Here is a 24,405-nt window from a genome sequence, read left to right as displayed (position 1 = left end):
TAAAAAACGCATAAAATTCATGCAAAGTAAAATAAATTAGAGAATGTACCCAAGATTTTTTAGTCGATGGTGTTTTATGGTACGGTGTGATAAATGCAATGCTGAATGTTCGGTCTGATATGGTGCAAAAAATGATATTGATATTACTAAACATCCAGCGACAAAGAGGCACAAAAGATATTTAATGACGCCGCTTCTTCGTTTAAAATGGAACAATTTTTTCTGCTACGCTGAACACTGCTAGCATTAGCGAAAGGACTACATTTGCTTTCCACGACATAATCAAAGTTTCAGATGAATGGATTATAGGTACGTCGCAAATGATCAAAACTTTATACGACAAAAAATTTGGATATACAAGGACAAAAACCGAAGCAGTTATGTTTTCTCACCATATTCGTTTTCACGATATGATGCCATATCGTGAAATTGGCGTTTTCACCAAATATTCTGATGCTTCCAACCACAAAGAATTAAAAAATTTTGCGACAATTGTTAGATTTTTTTATCCAAAAACAGGAATTAAAATTAGAATATTAGATTTTGTGTCATTGCCGAATGAAAATTCAAATAGTTATTTATGAAACAGTTCGTGAAGTATGCTTTTTGCGAACGCACGCGATATTTAGAGCACGAGCGACAACGGAGCGAGTGATATACATCGCGTAAGTTCGCAAAAAGTACTTCACGCACAGTTTCATACAATATTTTATCTACTCTTCGATAAACAAATAAAAAAATGTAACTCTTCGTCGGTAGTAAATAAAAAATAGTCTTCGTAAATAAAAAAACTGTAACTTCGGAATTGATTTCTATTCTACAATTTTTAGAACTTTGACATTTAAAAATCCAACTACTTTCAAACCACAAAACTATCAAAAATTTTGTTGTAAGTCATTGCTCATATTGTCATCACCATGACAACGCGAAAGTTAAGGATATTTGATTATATGAAAGTGTGCCAAAAAACCCATTGAAAGTGTGCGAAAAAGTAAATCCTATTTAAAATACATTGTTACTTCACGCACACTTTAAACCCTTCACGCACTGCTATCTATAATGACAGTTTTCGAAAACTAAAAACTGATACATAATATGACATAGAGTAGATAAAATAATTTTTTACTCAATAAGTACTATTTTAAAAAAGAATAATTTGAACAATAAAATTATTGTGCGGGTAAAATTAACGCAAAGTTCGGTGGAAAAGCTAGAAGAGGCATCAATAACGTTTTTTCGAAAATTAACGAACATTTGAACCAAAACAATGTTGGAGTAGGTTGTGCAGCGCACATTCTACATAATACAATACTATTCAAACTACATCGAAGTACCCGCTTCCAGTTGATGTTGAAAATATTGAAAATAATGTACTGTGCGTTTTAAAAGGTTGAAGGATTTTTGTGAAAGCGCAGAAATCGAATATTAAAGAATTCTTGGTGACAGCAAAACAGGCTCTGCTGCCAGCTGTAGAAAATATTTAAAAAACTGTCCAAGTATATTGCAGCCCTTTACATTATTTCACATTGCTGGAAAAAAGGGGGAAAATTTCAATTACGAAAGGGTCAAATGAAATCAATAATTACGAGAAAGAATAATTGATAAGGATTACTTTCTTTTAATTATTCGAAAATACATCAGTAGACTGGAAGGACAAGGTCCCACTAATCTACTTGAAATATCTTGAAGAATGGACAGTTCAATTCAAAGATATTAAAAAATTTTCCCATCCCATGTGAGGTCGTCCTCTTGCTCTCTTTCTTGTCCATGGTCGCCATTGTTGTATCGTGGTATTCCACCTATTGTCCGTTTGTCTGGCGTTATGACCTGCGAAGCTCAATGGAGTCAAATAGACCTCGCCTGGTGTCTACTGACACTGTTTTTAAGAAAGAGATTACGATTGAACATAAATAGTGAATTTTGTGTTTTGTTGATAATTGAATAACTGAAACATAAATAGGGCAGAATTCCTTGGAATCGAAATTTATTAAAAGTCTTTGGAACATAATAAATGAAAAAGTGCCACAATAAATCTATGCAATTGCAATCTATTCAATTCAATGCCAGAGACCAGATAAAAATAGTAATTGCCGGTGCTGTTATGGTAATTTGATCATTTAATAAAACCCCCCGAATAAGAACCGCTTTTAGAAGGATGTCCAAAGTACTATGTAACAGAGACCTAAAATTGGCATTAAGGATCCGACTACTTCGCTGCTACGTGTTCTCGGTCTTACTGTATGGTGTCGAGTCTTGGACTATGAATAAAATCGAAATAAATCGCCTTGAGGCTCTCGGAATGTGGTGCAAGAGAAGAATTTTAAGAGTTTATTGGATGGAGAAGATTCGAAACTACACAATACTAGAATGTCTCAGCAAGACTACTGCGGCTATAAAAAGCATCAAGAAGAGATAGCTGGATTATTTCTGACATTTAATGAGAGGTCCCAAATATAGATTGCTACAAAATATTATTCAAGTGAAAATAAAAAGGCAAATGTAGTCCAGGACGAAGAAGAACTTCATGGTTGATTTAGGGTGGCAATAAATAAAATTAAGATACCTATGATGGTAACAAACGTTCTGAAAGGACATGGTATATGAAAAATAACAGCTCATTCCGAAAAAGAATCCTGAGTACGTCATCATAATATCAATACAAAAAATCATAATTTTGTTTAAATAAAAAATGTAATTTGATTAAAAATCATGATGTTTAAATTATTATTTTTGACAAATATTTTTATAGTTACCGATTAATAACAAATACATATTTACTAAATTACTATGAACTACAACGAACTGGACGAATCGCGCATCACGAATCGCGAATCGTGCATAGTGTGTAGCGAGCTGATATCGAATTACGACGAATCACGCATCGCGCATCACGAATCGCGAATCGTGCATAATGTGTAGCCAGCTTAAGATACCAAACATCAACATTCTATGGTAGGGGAGCCCAAGCGTGGATTTTACGCGTTACTCGAGCGCGTCATACAATTACATGGGGAGAAACCTTGTCCCCTGTAAATGTACCCCTACCATATAATATGGACTCTTAATAGAGAGGCGTGCGTTGGGGGCATTCCGTAAAAAATCTATCCTTAGAAAAACTCGGAAACGTCAGATTAAAACAAGGTAAGTTAAGTACTACTATAATCGTCAGCAAGAAAAAGATAACACAAGGTCAACTCTACATCAACCAAATCCCTGTAGAAAGAGTGAGGCACTACAACTACCTCGGCACCATAATAAATGAAGAATGGACCAACAACCAAGAGATGAGTGCGCATCGGAAAGTTAGATCAATCTTCAACCGTATGGGACCTTTTTCAAGAACCATAACCTTTCTCTTGGTATAAAAGTAAAAATGCTGAGATGCTACGTCTTCTCTGTCCTTTTTTATGGTGTTGAATCATGGACCTTGAACGAAGATATGTGCCGAAAATTGGAAACATTTGAGATGTGGCTATATCGGAGAATTCTTAAAATCCCATGGACTGATCGGATCACAAATGAGGAGGTCCTTAGAAGAATTTAGAAGAACCGAGAAGTACTAACCACCATCAAATCTCGAAAGTTGGAATACTTTAGACACATTATGCGAAATGAATCCAGATATGCCCTCCTACAAGCCATCCTGCAAAAGAAAAATATTTGGAACGCGAGGTCCAAGAAGAAGAAGAACATCCTGGTTAAAGAACCTCAGAACCTGGTTCAACACAACATATGTGCAGCTCTTCGCGTTGCTGCAGATAAAGTGAAGATTGCCATGATGATCGCCAACATTCGTCACGCATAGGCACATCAAGAAGAAGAAAAAGAAGTTAAGTACATGAAAAACAGTGTATATTTTAAAAATCTGACGATTTGAACGGGGCGTAAGGAAATGGGTGAGTCACAAAGTTTCACAAGAAAAAAGCGAATATTTCGCGAAATGAACATCAGATCGAAAAACAGAAAAATAGGTGTTCAATATTTTTCAAGAATTTATCGCGTGATACTAAACACGACAACTCACGTATGGGGTGGGGGTAACTTTCAGAACGAAAAACTAAAAAATATGGGTAAAATATAAGGTAAGGTAAAGTTTTCATCCTAATAGCAAAAATTAATAATATTGAAAAATATTAAAAATATTACTAAAAGATTTTTAAATGAAAACTTTTTGGTCCATTTCCTTGGTAACACCTCCATGGCTTCTACAATTTGCAAGCCAGATGGATGCTGAAACGAAGAAGACAAGAGGAAATTCAAAAACTTACAATTCACGACCCCGTCTATTCAGCTGGTAAATTCCAACAGAAAATGGACCTAGTTACTCAAAAGAGTAAAGACCAATATAAAAATAAAATAAAAATTCCATTTTTATTCAGTTGCAATGCGAAAATACGAAGGCAAAACAATCTTATTCTTCACTTAGAATAGGGAGCGCAGACCAGCACTCTGACTCGACGATTTTCGACTCTTGTTGGAGCCATCCTGGGAGAGGAGTAGGCCTGCTGCTCAGCTGCTCTCTACTCGAAGTGATCAACCATGAAAGCTTATTCCCACATTGCAACTGACGTGTATGGAGTAGGTGACTAGCGTCATCTGGCAACTGAAAGGTAAGGTAAAATTTTCATCCTAATAGCAAAAATTAATAATATTGAAACATATTAAAAATATGACTAAAAGATTTTTAAATGAAAACTTTTTGGTCCATTTCCTTGGTAACACCTCCATGGCTTCTACAATTTGCAAGCCAGATGGATGCTGAAACGAAGAAGACAAGAGGAAATTCAAAAACTTACAATACACGACCCCGTCTATTCAGCTGGTAAATTCCAATAGAAAATGGACCTAGTTACTCAAAGGAGTAACGACCAATATAAAAATAAAATAAAAATTCCATTTTTATTCAGTTGCAATGCGAAGGCAAAACAATCTTATTTTTCACTTAGAATAGGGAGCGCAGACCAGCACTCTGAATCGAAGATTTTCAACTCTTGTTGGAGTCATCCTCGGAGAGGCGTAGGCCTGCTGATCTCTACTCGAAGTGACCAACCATGAAAGCTTATGGGGCAGTTGCAATGTGGGGATAAGCTTTCATGGTTGGTCACTTCGAGTAGAGAGCAGCAGGCCTGCGCCTCTCCGAGGATGACTCCAACAAGAGTCGAAAATCGTCGATTCAGATTATTGGTCTGCACTCCCTATTCTAAGTGAAAAATAAGATTGTCTTGCCTTCGCATTGCAACTGAATAAAAATGGAATTTTTATTTTATTTTTATATTGGTCGTTACTCTTTTGAGTAGCTAGGTCCATTTTCTGTTGGAATTTACCAGCTGTACAGACGGGGTCGTGAATTGTAAGTTTTTGAATTCCCTCTTGTCTTCTTCGTTTTAGCATCCATCTGGCTTGCAAATTGTAGAAGCCATGGAGGTGTTACCAAGGAAATGGACCAAAAAGTTTTCATTTAAAAATCTTTTAGTAATATTTTTAATATTTTTCAATATTATTAATTTTTGCTATTAGGATGAAAACTTTACCTTTCCTTTCAGTTGCCAGATAACGCTAGTCACCTACTCAATACACGTCAGTTGCAATGTGGGAATAAACTTTCATGGTTGGTCACTTCGAGTAGAGAGCAGCAGCCCTACTCCTCTCCGAGGATGACTTGAACAAGAGTCGAAAATCGTCGATTCAGAGTGCTGGTCTGCGCTCCCTATTCTAAGTGAAAAATAAGATTGTTTTGTAATGAATTAAGATTTATTTTATTTTTAAAAAATGTGTTCAATATTTTTCAAAACTATATCGAATGACATCAAACATGACCCCCACGGAGGTGGGGTGGGGGGTTACTTTAAAATCTTCAATGGGAACCCCCATTTTTTATTGCCGTTTATACCATCCTTAAAAAAGGATACGGAATAAGTACAACATAACAAAAACATTTAAAACAACCAACACTCTCAGATCAGTCGTGTCCAAAACCAAACCGAAAAACAAACAGAGGAGGTCAAAGAACTGCATCTATAAAATACCCTGTGAATGAGATAACATCTACGTGGGAGAAACTGCAAGACCAATAAGCGTCAGAATAAACGAGCATGAAAAATACATCAAAAACAGGGATTTCGACAAATCACAGATATGCAAACATACCTGGAACAATGAACGCAGACCACGGTGGAAAGATGCATCAATCGGCATGAAGGGAACAGACATGAAAAAGAGAAAAATCACAGAAGCAGCCCTCATCCGATTGAATGAAGAAAAATGTGTAGCGAATCTATCGGCAGAATACAGCAGTCTTTTGTTGCCAATACTTAAAAAAGAAGAAGTGAACAACACAAATATACCAATAATAGAACAGGAAAACGCTATCTGATACCAAAAAACTATCTGGTACCAGTGCCAATGGCCAATAGTTGCCGAGACACTTTAATTTAAATAAAAACAAGCTGAAAATACGAGCATTATTATAACGAAAACTTTGTTTATTTACGTATTTTAATTCATAATATGAAAAATTACTATTATGAAAAGTTGTTTAGAATTAAAAATTATGTTTTAATGTGCAATTATATCATTCTAATTTAAATGTTATGAACTATAAATAGTCCGTTCTTTAACGGTAAAATATTGCAAAACCTCTAAATTTTAAAGAACCGCTTGAATTGACATGAAATTTGGCATACACATAGCCAACAAGTCAGAGAAAAAAAGTGATATTGTGCCGATGTGCTTTTGCCCAGGGGGTGGTTTTCACCCCCTTTTGGGGGTGAAAAAATATTCGTCCAAAGAAAGTCAGGAAATGGATAAACTGGCTAATTTTAAGTCACTTTTGTTCTATAATGCTTTTTCACTAAGTCAATCCTTTTCGAGTTATTTGGCAGTGAATATGCTCATTTTTTCAACAAAATAACCACGCTTTTAGATGGTTTTTCGCAAATAACTCAAATAGTAAGAATTTTGTCGAAAAAACATTCTTATTAAAAATATAGCCTGTAACAAAATTTAAAAAAAAAATGGTGTATATATCACGTCTCTACACCTAGTAGAAGCAGAGTTATAGCTAATAAAAAATAGGTTAATATTCTTCAAATTCCAAATGGAATATTTTAACGTGAAATAACCAAAAATGAAGCACATTTCGGGGAAAGCTCATTACAACTTATTTAAAGTGTTTAAAAAAAGCTTCATTTTTGTTTTATAAAAAAAATTTCTAGCGTCAAAATTAGACAAGTTACGCTCAAAATAAAGTTAGTCCCTTTTGGTTTTGGTAAAAAAATCGAGAAAATCACCCTCTAATTAGTATCTTAAATGCACTTAATCGTTACGACTTCACAAGTTTCTTGACTCGTGTATATATTGTTTATATGATCTGTAAGTTTCATCGGTTCAAAGTCCTTATTATTGAAACGACTGTAGTTAAAAGGGGTTGAACGAGTCACTGATCACGAATGTATGCAAATTTAGAAACACCAAATCTTAATCAATTTTTGTCTAACAGAAAAACAAATCTTTTATACTCAAAAGTATCTCTAACAATGTTTAAGTTATTTTGAAAAGAAAGCATATATTTCAAAATTTAAGTTTTTAAAAATTTTACTTTGAAACCAAATTTTTTCAAAAATAAGCACTTTGAATCGATGAAACTTACAGATCATATAAACACAATACAAGTAAAATAATTTGTGGAGCGGTAACGATTAATTTCATTTAAGTTGCTAATTAGGGGGTGGTCTTCCGATTTTTTTTGCAAAAACAAAAGGGACCAACTTTGTTTTGAGCGTAACTTGCTTAAATTTAATGCTAGAAACTTTTTGTAAAAACAGATATAAAGCTTTTTTTAAACACTTTAAAAAGTTATAATGGGTTTTCCCCAAAAAGTGCTTAATTTTTTGGATATTTCACGTCGAAATATTCTATTTGAAATTTGGTGAATATGAATCTATTTTTCATTGGCTATAACTCTGGTTCTACATGATCCAGAGACCCAACGTGTACACCATTCTTTTTACTTTTTTATAAGCTATATTTTTGCTAAGAACGTTTTTTTCGACAAAATACTTACTTTTTGAGTTATTTGCAAAAAACCGTCTAAAAATGTGGTTGTTTTGTTGAAATGTGAACATATTCACTCGCAAATAACTCGAAAAGTGTTGACTTGGCGAAAAAGCTCTATAGAACAAAAGTTACTTAAAATTAGTCAGTTTACCCATTTCCGGACTTATTTTGGACATATATTTCTTCACCCCCAAAAGGGGGTGAAATTCACCCCCAGGGCAAAAGCACACATCGGCACAATATCACTTTTTTTCTTTGGCATGTAAGCTATAAGTATACCAAATTTCATGTCAGTCCAAGCGGTTCTTTAAAATTTAGAGCAAAAACCGTGAAAGAATGGACTAAAAGGTACTTTACTCTTAATCCAAATTCTATTTTTATATACCTCGTATAAAATTAATAAAATTTGATATATGATGATTGCATCATAAATCTTTGACCATGGATAGCTTTTTATGAAGAATAACTTTTCTTCGTCAAATTAAAAATAAATGTTGAAATAAACATGAGAATGTTGTTGGTATCCATAATTTGAGAAAAAACTTCAAATATTTTTTTCCATTAGAAGGATGTAGTTGCACATATATCAGACCATAATTTTTTATTCTAAACAATATTTCATATAGTCGGTTCGCTAAACTTAGACACAACTGGCTAGTGATTTTAGTCAGTAATTTTGCCAATTTGGCAAAAAAAATAATTACTAAATAATTAGTAATTTTACCACTAAAAATTACCACTAGCCAGTTGTGTCTGAGTTTAGCGAACCGACTATAATAACAATTTTCATTTCATAACAAATGGAACAGTCCATTTATCATTAGGTACTCCCATTAAAGGGGAGGCCATATACTCGTATAATAAACCTTTTTAAAGTTGTTAATAAATTATTGCTTTCAAAATTTACTCAAACTCAAATTGTATTTTTGAACATCTTATTTATTTTATATAATAATTAAATTCACTATCAAATGTCATTAATATTTTATTAATACTTAATTTAAAATTTCAATGCAAGTATGTGGCTGCTACAAGAATTGCTGAAAGCAGGTTTAAGTCTCCCCTAGACTTAAATGTGCTATTAAGTGTGGATAACATTAAAATTTTTAAGCTAATTATGACATTTCTTCAAAAAATTAAATTAAAAGTGTGAATGTAAAACTAATCGTTTGAATGAATAGGTATTTCTTTTGTATTATGTAATGTATGAATGAGATATTTACTGTAATTAATTATATTATTTTGTAACCTATGTATGTTTTTAGTTCTTACCGTATAGGCCTGGATCCCGCGTAAGAAAGAAAAGTTGATTAATAGCAAGCTGAAAATTTGTTAATAGCTTAACGTTGTCTAGTCGGACAAACTTTGATGCACGGGAACACTGAAACAGGGGAAGTTTTAATTGTGGAGCATGATAAACGTGTCGTCCTGACAAGTTTATGATTGTGAAAAATAGCAAGTTGTTTTTAAGTTTATTCGATAGCCAACGTTATGTAATATATGCGAAAATGTTTGTCCGACAAAAATGTTGGGCATTTTAACGAGTCCGACACGTAGAACATGGCACATCACAGGAATTATGTTGGTGATGAATAGCAGTCTGATTTTTGCATGAGAGTTTAATGAAAGGTTAAAAAAGCAATTGGAAGTTCTGTCCGACAAAATTAATGGGAAGTTTTCGTAGTCGGACATTCTAAACAGGTAAGATATAGACAAAAATTCTGGTGATAAATAGCTTTCCGACAAAGATGAAATTTAATTAAGTAAATTATTCCTTACCAAGAATGACTGTTGTCGGAAAAAAATAAGGGGTAGATTTTGTAGTCGGACAATTTAAAAAAATAATTTTTGAAATTTCAATAAGGGGTGATTGTTCTATGTCAAAAGTACCTGCAATCAATTACAATCGATATCTTTCGATTTATCTCAACATCATTTAGATACCTCACTGTAATACATTTATAGTAGATCAGGCAAATTATATTATGGATTGAGTGGTCTAGCTATCTTTGTCTGCCACATGCGCGGGATCGCTTGGTTAAAAGAGATATATAGACCACCTATCGACTTTTTGCACTGTATTCCCTGTCTACCCTTATGTCTATGAATACATTTCCATTTAAGAAAAACTGTCACTTTTGACAATAATTCATAATAAATTGCAATCGTAACTTCAAATTTAAACTAATCGATTTATTTTGGCAGCAAATTATTTCTTGTCAAGTGACATATTAATTACATTATTATTTCATTTGTAGAAAGTTGAGAAAAATTACGTTATACAATTTTAGTAATAATTTATTTAGGTACCCTTTTTCAATCAGGCAAAGCATTATAGCACGAAGAATGATATTCAATAGAACTTTCACAATTATCTGGCAACTGAACCTCATTGAATTGATGACCAAGTATTTTACTAACTTTGTAAAATGTTCGAAAATTACTCAAAAATGTTCCGTTGAATGGTTTCACTTTTGATCTGGCGACTTAAAATTTAAACTGTTGACACTCAAAAATAGACACAAAAACACTCCATAGTTAATATAAATTTTAATTTCCAACACACGCGGCAAACAGAAACTCAGAGACCATGTACTTTCAAATACTACTTTGTATAGCACAAAGTGTCACACTGACAAATGCAGCCTTCTAATACATACTTCTAAGCATAATGTGTCATATTTACGTCTATTCTTATAAGCACCGAAGTTTTAGACTCTTCACATTTTTCAATGTCGTTTACAGGGTTAAGATTTGAGTGTGGAAAAAAATGTATACAACGTTTTTTGTAGGAAATTTTCCGTACTTTCTGATGCGCCCAATTAGAAAAGCCTAAGAGATTGCTTTCACATGTTCTTTGACATTTTTTATTGTCATTTTGAGAATATCTAGAACAAACTCCACCCAAAAAAATAATTCTTTTGCAATATATACATGCACTGATAACTTACCTTACTGTTTTTGGAGTGTGCATGTATATATATGCACATGCAAATATGTGAATATAAATAATAATATACAACTAAAATAGCTTTATCAATATGTGACTAATAATAAGTCATTCTGAAAAAATGTTTTTTATTTATTTCCGTCGATTTGCCCAAACTTTTTGTCCGACATATAACTTTTTGCGTTACAAAATATAATTTCTACATAAACAAATCAAAATTAGCTTGCTATTTATCACCAACATTTTTGTCTATATCTTACATGTTTAGAATGTCCGACTAGGAAAATTTCCCATTCATTTTGTCCGACAGAACTTCCAATTGCTTTTTTAACCTTTCATTAAACTCTCATGCAAAAATCAGACTGCTATTCATCACCAACATAGTTCCTGTGATGTGACATGTTCTACGTGTCGGACTCGTTAAAATGCCCAACCTTTTTGTCGGACAAACATTTTTTCATATATTATATAACGTTGGCTATTGAATAAACTTAAAAACAACTTGCTATTTTTCACCATCATAAACTTGTCAGGACGACACGTTTATCATGTTCCACCATTAAAACTTCCCCTGTTTCAGTGTTCACGTGCATCAATGTTTGTCCGACTAGACACCGTTAAGCTATTAACAAATTTTCAGCTTGCTATTAATCAACTTTTTTTTCTTACGCGGGATCCAGGTCTAGTAGTGAAAAAGAAAAAAAAAATAATATAGTTGTATTTATTAACATAGTACGAAGGCATTGTTATTTGTAAGCTTTATTTTTTTTATTTTTTATTTTTAAGTGTATACTGGACAATTTTATACTTATGAACGAATAATAATTGTATATGTAGTTACGTGGCTAAAGGTTAAACTTTGACACGAAGTGTCAAACTCAAATGTAAATAACCTATGCTTTGCTTAAGGCTATGGGTACATAATTCGCAAATATTTTACGTGTATCCCTACTTTTTCTGTCTTTACACGGCAAATTACGTGTAGTAAAATTCACACTGGTGTGGATATGTAAACATTACTAGAATGTCATTCTACTTGAAAATGTCATAATTAATTTAAAGAGATGGCTTTTGAATGTTCTTGGATAACTGTTATTTTTATAATTGCAAATTATTAATTCAGTTAATAAATGTGATAATTTTTTCACTATGTTTTCAGTGATTGTAATAATTTATTTGTACAACAAAAACTAATAATCAATCGAGAAAAGAGGAAAAGTGTTAAAGTGATTTTTTAATAATATGTTGTTATTTTGGAACGCTTACAATTTTGAACATCTCTAACAACAAAATACTTGGATCACAGGATATATCTGATGTATTCTCTGCTTGGATCTTCCACAAATAATACACAATAAATAACTTTTTATTAAGTTCACGTCTTAAATCAGTTATTTATCAAATACACTATATATCAATAATATTTAATCAATTTCTCAAAATATTCCCGATGCAATGTCAAATATTTAAAATTGTCACTGATTGTCAGTGTCTGACTGACAATATATGCTGACAATATTATATTCGGTTGAGTGCGTTGTAAGACAAAGACAGATTTGGAAAATATTACCACGGCATTGTGTTCATTTTTTTCAAATCCTGAAAAAACCAATAAATATTTTTGAAAAATTTAAACGCAGAATGAAAGACTAAATTATTACCGAGGGCCGAAAGTCCCTTAGAATAAATAAAAAGTTTATTTTGAATGAGATATTTGAAATTAAAAATCACACTAAATTTTCTCTTAGTTTTTTCACCCCTGTAACTTATTAAAATAAACATTATAGAAGTTCTCAGGGACTTTCGGCCCTCGCTAATAACGTAATCTTTCATTCTGCGTTTAAATTTTTCAAAAATACTTATTAGTTTTCTCAGGATTTGAAAAAAATGAATCCCCATTTGAATAGCATTGCAGCCGAAAATACGTACCGATCCTCTTAACAAATGCAGATTAAAAAAACTAGCCTACTTACTAGCAGCGATTTCACGTGACGTTTAGTGTGCCGGCAGAAAATAAAAGGATTGTGACGTCACATTTTAGACTTTCAGGTCGATTATCTCGAAGACGGTTAGAGATATCGAAATGCCGTTTTCAGATTTGGATTCAGATTTGGATTCAGAAGACAAAACTACATAAGAATCCATCGATAAATCTACTCTAAGTATTGTAGGAGCGGCAACGCACTAACGCACAGACTTTGCGAATTTATAAACGAAAAGTTTTCGTTGAAAAATCGTATAAATTAAATTAAGACGTTTGAGAAAATATCCCACAGATTAAGGGTATATAAGATAAAACGCTAACGTTACCTTTTTGCATGTCCTTCTCTCCGATATTAACTTTATAAATATCGGATAGTCCAATAGCCTTCTTTTGAGCTTTGAAAAAATGTAACACATTCAAACAAGACCTTATATCGTTATTACTTTTCTCAGCTAAAGCCATCATCGCACCCAAATCGGTTTTTATTTGCTCTCGCCTTGATATCCACATCAATCTCTCGGCTAATCTACTACTCGAAGTTGATGGGAAATGTACGACGAAGGCAACCTGTCGCAAAGGTCTTAATGCAGGAACGTAAACGTCATTACATATACAAATTATAGGCCGTTTCAGAATAAACTCCTTTTGGGCCTTCCCCTTTTTGGCTTTGGTAACAGCGGCGCCATTGATGAATTTTATTAAAAAGTCTATAGAAGTCTGTGGAGCGCCGTCAATCTCATCAAAAACAACACAATTAGGTCTTCCTTCTCTATCGACTACTGATTTCATTTGGGTTGCATTTTCCAGTAACGTTTTGAAGGCATCTGTGCTGCGGTCATCAGAAGCGTTAATTTCTACAACATTGTAACCTGCGTGCCTAGCAGCAACGTGAGCCAGTGTGGTTTTACCTAAAAAAAATAATCCTAAAGTTTAAGTCAACATTTTATAGAAACATGGAAGTAGAAACAAAAAACATGGAAGGAAAATACCTCAGAACCTACATTGTTTTTCATTTCCAGTGGTCGCACAGTGTGTCGATTAGAACAAGCTAGGTGGACAAAATTATTTTTCATCATATTTACATTTGTATCGAGCAATAATATAATTTTATAATAAAATAAATCATTTTTATTAGTTAAAAACTGAATCAGAGAGGTCTAGAAGCTTAGAAAATAAATAAAAAAATTAAAAACAAAAGTTTTTCTATATTTAATACATTATAAATACAAATACATAAATATATAAATAAATATTCGTCTGATTTTGAAGTAGATTTGACAGAGGTTGATACTCTACTGTAGTAGCTATAATCAACTTTAAAACCTCTGGGTACAATTTACCAGCTGTTTTGTTTAGAATTTATCTGAAGCTATTTATCAGTGGATCAGATGTTATGATCAACATTGAAGGTAAATCTGTAGTCGCGGCAATACGTGAACAGTCTCTGGTGTATTGCTCCCGGAACTTGCGGCAATCTTTGTTCCTTGCTTCTTGAGCTTCTTTTGAAAGCGGTCCAAGTGGAACTAATGCTGATTTGATTACTTCCATACTAGTATAAGTATTTTATGTACAGTGGCTTTCAGTACCATGAAATTGCTCTTATGGCTAAGAAAAAGTTCTCTGCCTTCAAGACAGAAATTTTCAAATCTCAAAAAAATTTTGTGCTCGAGTGTCTTGGTTATAATAAGTCTTATTATTAGTGGATAAGGTGCAGATATTACATATAGCAAATTTAGCCCTGGTACAAAAGGGTCCAAGTCATTGCCATCATTTGAAAGTTTCAAAACGAAGGAAATTCATTCGTTCATCTTACAAAGTTTTTTTATTGTCTGTTTATCAGATACATTTATTAAATTAGAAAAAATTAGCACAAATATTATCCAGCTTCAACGATTAATCTGTATAAATTAAGGAAAACTTAAATTTCGTGTGAAAAAAATGATGAACGGAACTCAGCTGATTTATTCTATTACAATAAAAATACGTATGGTTTGTTTAACAGTAAATGGTTTGAGTTCAATTAGTGCGGTCGTAAATATTATTAAATTTATCTGACCTGGCCCAGTGTTAAGACCCACCCGGAGCGATAAGCCACCGAGGTAGACAGAGTTGGTCTTTTGCAATTAACACTGACTAGACGGTACTCCCATAATAAAGCCTAAAATAAATTTTACCTGAAGCCGGGCCTTTTATACTATTATCGGTTAATCCGTGCTGTTTATAGTGGTAACTAATTGAACTTAACCATTTACTGTTTAACATACCATACCTTTGGACGCTATTACTAAAAAAAAAGAATGATGTGCAAGCGTGAGCAGGTAAGTATTATTAATAATGGGAAAGGTACAGCTATGATATATAGAAAATTGAGCCCGGGTACAAAAGGGTACAAGTAATTGCCAGCCTTCCAAAGTTTCAAAACGAAGAAAATTTCCTTCGTTCATCTTAAAAACTTTTTTTAATATTGTTTAATTATTAGATAGATTTATTGGATTAGAAAAAATGAGCACTTACCAGCATAACCATTAGTCATCTTCAACAATTGATCTTTAAAAATTAAGCAAAACATTAATTTCGTGTGATTGAAATGATGTACCGAATTCAACTGATTTATTCTATTACAATGAGAATATGTACTTTTGGGCTCTATTACTCAACGACGGGATGTGTTAGACATAAACAAATATTAGAGTAGCATGTTTTGGGGTATTGTTTACAATATTCAAATATTAATTCTTTTAATTTTGAATATGACTTTTGTCCACCTAGCCAGGCTCATCGACACACTGTGGGTCGTCTCAAATTAATTCTCATTGAGTTTCCTAGTGGTCAGCGGAATTATTTCTCATTGAATTTCTAGTGGTGGTCAGAGTGCTAGTAGTTGTAGATGAATAATTAGGGAGGATACAACTTTAAAAATAACGTAGTAAGCTGATTGTGCTGAAATTTGAAGTAAGAAGCAAAACGAATCCAAAATATTGGAAAAGACTACAAAAAAATTGTGAATATAAAAATATGAGAAATATTTATTCGGAACAAAAATAAAAGAAAAAAATAAGTTGGGAAATGAAATGAAGTCTTAATACAAGTTGGAGAATCATGGCTAGTATTATTAAAGATACTGCAACGGAAATACTTCTAAACCCTTATAAAAGAAGTTTTATAGTAAAAAAAGCTGGGGGTGGTCAAATGAAGTTCAATATTCTCATAAATTTTGTCTTCTTGATGTTCATTATTAGATCGTATTCTTGTTCATCTTGTCAGCCTCTGAAGATCTTCAATATTTTCGGCTAAGATGACAGTGTCATCCGCATATCTAACGATGTTAGTGGGAACTCAATTTACCTTTATTCCAGCTGTTTTGCCCTCAAAGATTTCTTAGGTTCGGTAATACGTACTTTTGCTCATTTTTGAGTTTTGTTCATTTTTGGGGAGCACGGAAGGAGCCTCCACGCAAGTGATATTATAAGAACAAAATGTCACTGGCGCTCCCTGGAAACGCCCCTCGGGCGGCCAATCCTTCCACCACTGGATCCGAACAAACAAACGAGAATCAACGGCTCTTCTCAGAGCCTACATTGACAATGATGACCATAAATATTGAGGGTATTACTTGTAATACAACAGGAAATTTTGTCTGAACTGTGTCAAATCCACAGATGTGATATATTATGCATACAAGAGACTCACCGTGACATATCAGCACATAGACCTAGCGTTGAGGGAATGCAGCTTATCATTGAACATCCAAGTGCAAAGCACGGAAGCGCCATCTTCGTGAAAAGAGATATTCATGTAACATCAGCTCAAAAAACATGCTACAATGATATTCAAATTCTGAATGTCGAAATACGAGCCTGCACAGTTACATCTGTGCATAAACCACCCTGGAGAGACTTTGTTTTCTCCCCTCCAAAAAATTTCGCTTCTCAAAAAACCAGATTCATTCTCGGGGATTTTAATAGTCATAATGTTCATTGGGGCTACGCTTCAACTGATAAAAATGGAGATCTTGTGGAATCGTGGGCTGAACAAAACAACCTGGCACTGCTGCATGACCCAAAACTGCCATATTCATTCCAAAGCAAAATTGGAAGAAAGGTTACAACCCTGATCTCACCTTCATCAGCATGTCTTTAGAGGACCGTTGCGTCAGAAAGATATATAAACCTATACCAAAGACACAACATAGGCCCGTGGGAATATCCGTATACAGCGCTATAAAAGCTCCCAAAATCCCTTTCAAACGAAGGTTTAATTTCAAAAAGGCGAACTTGGAAAAATATACTGATGAATTGGAAACACATGTGAAAAATATAGTCCCTATCCCCAAAAACTATGATGCGTTCATCAAACTTGTAAAACAAACCTCATGTAAACACATACCCAGAGGATGTCAACAACACTACATATCTGGTCTGAACGATGAAGCAAAAGACATTATGACAAAGTACACCGAAGAATATAGTAAAGACCCATTTAGCGAAGTTACGGCAGAGATAGGGGAGAGACTGCATCAAATACTAAGCGCCTCCAGATAAGAACGGTGATATGACGCACAGTAGTAAGCAGGCTTGGAATATGATCAAAAAACTTAATGGTGACCAAATCAGATAGCCCACCAACTGCTTCTGATTGGCAAAACAAACAATCGTTGCAAAACGCCAAAGATTATAAGAACTCAAGACCAGGAAACAACTCTCTTGCGAAACCCATTTACCATCGAAGAGCTTAAAAATGGTATTGACTGTATGAAAAATGGAAAATCCCCTGGGGTGGACGAAATCCTAACAGAGCAGATAAAACACTTCGGGCAAAAAGCGAGGCAATGGGTGCTCGATCTATTTAACATATGTCGCTCTACCTACCAGATTCCACAAATGTGGCGTAAATCAAAAGTAGTAGCCCTTCTGAAACCTGGTAAAGACCCTGAACTACCGAGTAGCTACCGTCCGATATATCTTCTATGTCATTTATATAAATTGTATGAACGCCTCATTTTGAACCGCATCCAGGAAACATTAGATGCAAAACTAATCCCACAACAAGCAGGCTTCAGACCAGGTAAATCATGCACAGGCCAAGTGCTGAACCTAACAGAGCACATAGAGGAGGGATTTGAGCAGAGGGAGATAGTGGGAGTAGCCTTGATAGACCTCACAGCGGCCTACGATACGATAAACCACAGAACCTTGCTAACTAAGATCTATAACACTGTGCTTGACTATGACCTGGTAAATATCATTAGATCACTGTTGTGTAATAGACGCTTCTACGTTGTGCTAAATGGAAAGAAGAGTAGATGGAGAACCCAAAAAAATGGCCTACCTCAAGGAAGCGTTCTGGCGCCGTCTCTATTTAACATCTACACCAATGACCAACCAATGCACCCTCGGGCTGAGAGTTTTGTGTACGCTGACGACCTTGGTATAGCCGTAAAGGGGAAAACACTCACACAAGTAGAGTCGACAATGGAAGAGGCTTTAAACATGATGTCAACTTACTACAAACAAAACTCATTAAAGCCAAACCCTACTAAAAACCCTACTAAAACCCAAGTATGTGCATTGGGGTGGTTCGAAAAAAAATTTTTGTTTATTTCAGATCGCTATAGTGCGCAAAAGTTGCCATTGGTATAGACTTGAAAAAAGCACTAATTATTATTTTTTTATTAATTTGTCTTCCGGTCGCGCAATGCCATCGAAGTTAGCAAAAATTGAGAAAAACCTTAATTTTTCATATATTTTTTTAAACAGGCCAGATGGTTTTAATTGCGTTCCTATACCATGAATTAACTAGTAAAAGTATGTAAAATCAATATAAATGCACTTATTATACATTTGTTTCATATCTTCCGGTCGCGCAACATAATACAAAATGAGAGTAAATTAGTAGTTTTTGTAAAATTTCAAAGTTTGACTGTTTAATGTAATTTAATCATAAGACTTTTAGAGGTGCTATAGTTTAATTCATTTACAATAATATATTTAAAATCCAAGCATATAGATAAATTTTGATATTCAAATGGAATTCGGTCGCGCAACTTCGTCAAAAACAGCAGACTACCGAGAAGCGAGGCGAAACTGACGAATGCCAGCAAAGCGCGCGCAGCCACAAATAAAGATACATGTGGGAATACCTCTACAATGGAGTATTTGTCTTCTCCATTATAACGAACTGCCATTCCACCACCTTTTCCAACACTTAGATGAAAATACAACAGGTTCAATAGGATATTACGGACCAATTGGAAAGGCCCTACCTGATTGTGAAAGACTACCACTTATTGATTTTAATCTTATTGATTCTGAGATTCCAAAAGTTGACGAGCGTATTCTTAGCAAACACCAATAATTGTACTTGCTTGAGATATCAGGAGTCATCAAGTCAGGACATTGTTCAGAAGACTTTGTAGTGGGTAAGTGATCCTAGCCTAACGTCACATTCAAGATGGCTTGCTACTGCTAACAGAGTTTTGCGTTTCTACATCAGTGTGTCCAACCCTTCTGAAAATCTGAGAGAGATTGTCACATTCATTCTCAAAAGTTATAATATGCCTATGTGATTTGCCACAAAAATAAACCACAAATTCACAGATGGGCCTAGACATGATTACAAAATCATTGAATATTCAAGGTACTTAGCAGTAGAGCTTCTTCAAGTTGTTGATCACGTTTTACAACAGAATGCTTACTTTGTCCACCCGAAAATTTATTTTGGCTATGGTAACTGATGAAAGAAACCATATCCGAGAGCTGGGCTTTAGGTGTATCATGAAGGAGAAGCCAGCAATATCTGAAACTGACTCTATCAGATTCTTTAAACCATCAAACTTAAACTTTGAAAGTAAATATTATTATGAAATTATCAAATGGAACACCAGTACACTGACTCCTCTCCACTGATAGGAACATTGACTAATGAAGAGATAAAACAGTATGTGAGCAATCACTTCAAGCCTGTTATGAGTATAGATACTTTCCCATGCCATACACAGGCAGTTAAAAGATGCGTTAAGCTAGTGACCGAAGCTTCAAGTAAAGTGTGTGGACACAGTTCCAGCGACAGCTATATTAGAAACACATTATTGCACCGCTCAGCGATGCCAACTTTGACATTGGGCCAGGATCACGTACCACAAAATTTTTTGAACAATGTCCTAACTTGACGACTTCTGATATCTCAAGCAAGTACAATCGGTCCTTGCTAAGAATCCGCTTTTCAACAACAACTGGTAATCTTTCACAATCAGGTAGGGCCTTTCCAATCGGTCCGGATATCCTATTGTGCCTGTGGTATTTCCATCTAAGTGTTGGAAAAGGTGGCGGAATGGCAGTTCGTTGTAATGGAGAAGACAAATACTCCATTGTAGAGGTCTTTTCACATATATCTCTATTTGTGGCTGCGCGCGCTTCGCTGGCACTCGTCACTTTCGCCTCGCCTCTCGGTAGTCTGCTGTTTTTGACGAAGCTGCGCGACCGAACTCCACTTGAATGTCAAAATTTATCCTATATGCTTGGATTTTAAATATACTATTGTAATTGAATTAAACTATAGCATCTGTAAAAGTCGTATGATTAAATTGTACTAAACAGTCAAACTTTGAAATTTTGCAAAAACTACTAAATTTACTAATTTTGTATTATGTTGCGCGACCGGAAGATATGAAACAAATGTATAATAAGTGCATTTATATTGATTTTACATACTTTTAGTAGTTAATGCATGGTATAGGAACGCAATTAAAACCATCTGGCCTGTTTTAAAAAATATATGAAAAATTAAGGTTTTTCACAATTTTTGCTAACTTCGAAGGCATTGCGCGACCGGAAGACAAATTAATAAAAAAAATAATAATTAGTGCTTTTTTCAAGTCTATACCAATGGCAACTTTTGCGCACTATAGCGATCTGAAATAAAAGAAAAAGTTTTTTTCGAACCACCCTAATGTGCATTCCACCTCAACAACCATCTGGCGCATGTAAAACTGAATGTTTCTTGGGAGGGACAAAGCTTGGAACATACTGATAGGCCCAAATATCTTGGAGTGATACTAGACCGGTCACTAACGTATAAATTCCACTGTCAGGGCACAAGACAAAAGTATGATTTTATTTAAATAAAATCATTTTTTTGGTAAAATTGTGGCTTATTTCCCATTAAAAGTAATTGATTATAAAAAAATGCCACAAGAAAATAGCTTCAGAACAACAACAAGACAAAAGGTTTCTACGAGAAACAACCTTCTCCGGAAACTTGTAGGGAGCAAGTGGGGTGCAGACCCCCAGGTCTTAAAGTCAACAGCTGAGGCCTTATGTTTCTCAACAGGGGAATATGCTTGTCCCGTCTGGGGTAGATCTAGACACGCCCAACAAGTCACCACGGCGTTAAATGAAACATGTAGAATAATTACCGGTTGTATGAAGGCTACCCCTCTACCATTACTGTACCGGGCAGCTGGATTCGCATCACCAGACGACCGTAGATGCGCCTCACAATATGTGGAGAAGTTCAAGCAAACTTTCGATGAAAGGCACCAATTATACGGGTTTGACGAACCGCCAGGAATCAGCCGACTTAAATCAAGGAAAAGGTTTATGAGAAATGTCAGCGTCGAACCACCCGAACTGTTCCCCCTACATCCAGAACGACCTAATGGAATGAACCTGGACTGGAGAACCTGGCGGACACTCAACCGAATACGCACAGGTGTTGCCCCTGTAAAACAGAACCTTATTAAATGGGGCATCAAGACAGATAACGACGCACTTTGTGAATGTGGCGAAATACAGAGCGTGGAGCATCTGAGAGTATGCAGACTTTGCCCATCACAGTGCACCCTCGATGATTTATGGCTCGCAAAATACAAAGGGTGTAGACGTAGAATATTGGGCAGAAAAACTGTAGTCGGATCCAGACACGAAAAAGAAAAGTAAGTTTTGAGTTTTGATTAACTGTACCTCAGTCTTAGTGATATACAAATTAAAAATAAAACATTTGTTGAATTGGTTGAATATCTCAATAATCAGCAAGTGAGTTTTAAATCTTACTTCTCATAAATTCAAAACCCTTTTTGATCCATTTTACATAAGCCTGAAAATATGTCAAATAAGATCCGTTAATTCTTTTTAGAAATAACATCAGACACAAGCATGGAATCATTATTCACAATAATTTCGCTGAATGATTCTTGATACAGGGTTCGTGATGAATATCCATAACTTGCCAAAGACCTTGAATGTTCTCCTGCCGTTATCAACAATGCACTTATGTGAAACGGGATTTTCAGCATATACAGCTACAGCAACAAAATGCCGCAATATACTAGATGCCGACCTATACTCAAAGAATGAAATAGTTGGCAGGAAATTGTTGCAGGAAATGTTACTTATTGGTTAACAAAACAATTGTATAATTATAAAATTATAGAATTATACACGTAAAATTATAGTATAATTTTACACACCACTGAAATTACTTCTCTTTTTCCTCAACTTCTCTGACTATAGACAAGAGAATTTAAATTTCTTCTATTAAGCCTGACATTACTAGACCAGTAAGGATTTGTGAAAAAACGTCTATTTTTGGATGTGAAAGGTGGCATTCGGATTTTTGCAGATAAAGTTAGGTGACACCTTCAGTAATAATAATTGACTTATGCTCCTTCTCAAATATGCCCGGACCATTAATAAAAAAATTAAAATATTTAAAAATTTCGAAAAACGTCGATTTTTTTCTGCTTTCTTTGCTTATAACTTTAAAACGATTCGTTTTGGAACAAAGTCGTAGAGAAATAAAATAAAGATAATTGAATTTTGTATGATATACGACTGGTCAAAAATGTCTTTAACGTATTACCTTTTCTGCAATATAGCAATAAATACAAAATAAGGAGGCAAAATACGCCTGTTGTTATTCAATGTTTTTAACCACTTTGGTGGCACTTAGAACCTTAGTAATTCGCTTAGGAAATTCTTTGTAACATACTTAACCGTGTACCAAATTTCATTAAAATCGTCCTAATAGTTTTTGCATAATAAATTTTGCAATCTAAATGTTTTTAAAAAAGTTCAAATTTTTTAAAATCTTTCTGAACAAAAAGACCATTTAGAAGTCTAATTTTTTTACATATAAAGAGGTGCTCTACCTATCTAATACACTTTACAGAATTAAAATCGGATTATTTAAGGGGCCTCAGCAATGTTTTAAACTTATAAAAAAAATTTTGGCTTATAAAAAAATAGCTTTGTTTAATAATAAAAAAATTAATATTTAGCAATGCAAATAATTAAAACCGGTAAAATTTGACTTAAACTTTCAAATGCTGTCAGCAGAATTGCTATTTTATTTTTTAATCAAAAGTTATTCGCGTTCAAAAATTGCAATTTTTCGAATTTTTGAAAGTTCCACTGCGTTTATCTCGAAAGCTATGCATCCTACGAAAAAACTTGTACGAACATTTTTTGCTTAGAATTACCCAAGAAATACAAAAAATGTTTTATTTTGCGAAAAATCGAAGTTATGTAATTCCTCAAGTTCTTTGTTTATAACAATCGTATCGACATCCGGATCAACTGTTACCCAAAAAAATCGTGTTCTGCGGGTCTAAAAATACATAAAAATCTTGGGTAAGTCCATCTAAATAAAGGAGCCCGTAGCACCCACTCCTGGCCACAGGACTAATTTGTTTATAAGCCAAAAAATTGTTTATAACTTTAAAACATTGCTGAGGCTGCTTAAACAATCCGATTTCAATTCTGTAAAGTGAATTAGATAGGTGGAGTGCTTCTTTATATGTAAAAAAATTGACAAATCTTTGTATGTTCTAGTTTTTGTTGTGTAAGATTTTAAAAAATTTAAATTTTTTAAAAAAAGTTTAAATTTCAAAATTATTATTCAAAATCTAGTAAGTCAATTTTAATGAAATGTGGGGTACAGTTTTAGCACATTACAAAAATTCTCTAAGCTAATTAGGAAGGTTCCAAGTGTAACCTAAGTGCTGGAAAATCATTGAATAAGGACAGGCTTGTTTTGCCCCCTTATTTTATATGTATTGTTATTTTACAGCAAGGGTGATAAATTAAGACATTTTTAACCAATCGCACCTGATAGAAAATTTAATTATCTTTGTTTTATTCCTATACGACTTAGTTCCAAAATGAATCGTTTTAAAGTTATAACCTCTTCAGCACCAAGAAAAAAGTTTTTATTATTTTAACAATATTTTCTATTTTCTCTCCTTATTTGTGAAAACAATAAACGAAAATCTATAAAAACTATAAAACAATTATTTGACAGACATAATATGACAGGTCCAGCATAATGGACATCAGGACTTAGCTTTCATATAATTTCATAGATTTAAGTATGAAACTGAAAAAACATTCTGGTTCTGGAGAAATACACATATACATTT

At 34.0% G+C, this 24,405-nt stretch overlaps 1 protein-coding gene across 1 annotated transcript in view; it reads right to left on the bottom strand.

The window, feature by feature from the left end:
- Positions 1-24,405, bottom strand: part of LOC114338471 (chromosome transmission fidelity protein 18 homolog) — a 291,258-nt gene that overhangs the window by 240,915 nt on the left and 25,938 nt on the right. The window contains exon 5 of the mRNA XM_028289072.2: positions 13,316-13,897. Within this exon, the coding sequence (XP_028144873.2) occupies positions 13,316-13,897 (582 nt within the window). The remainder of the gene's footprint in view (positions 1-13,315; positions 13,898-24,405) is intronic.

This window comes from Diabrotica virgifera, chromosome 7, assembly GCF_917563875.1.
Source record: "Diabrotica virgifera virgifera chromosome 7, PGI_DIABVI_V3a".
In the NCBI taxonomy this organism is placed as follows: Eukaryota; Metazoa; Arthropoda; class Insecta; order Coleoptera; family Chrysomelidae; genus Diabrotica; species Diabrotica virgifera.
This window is presented reverse-complemented; position numbering and strand designations above follow the sequence as displayed.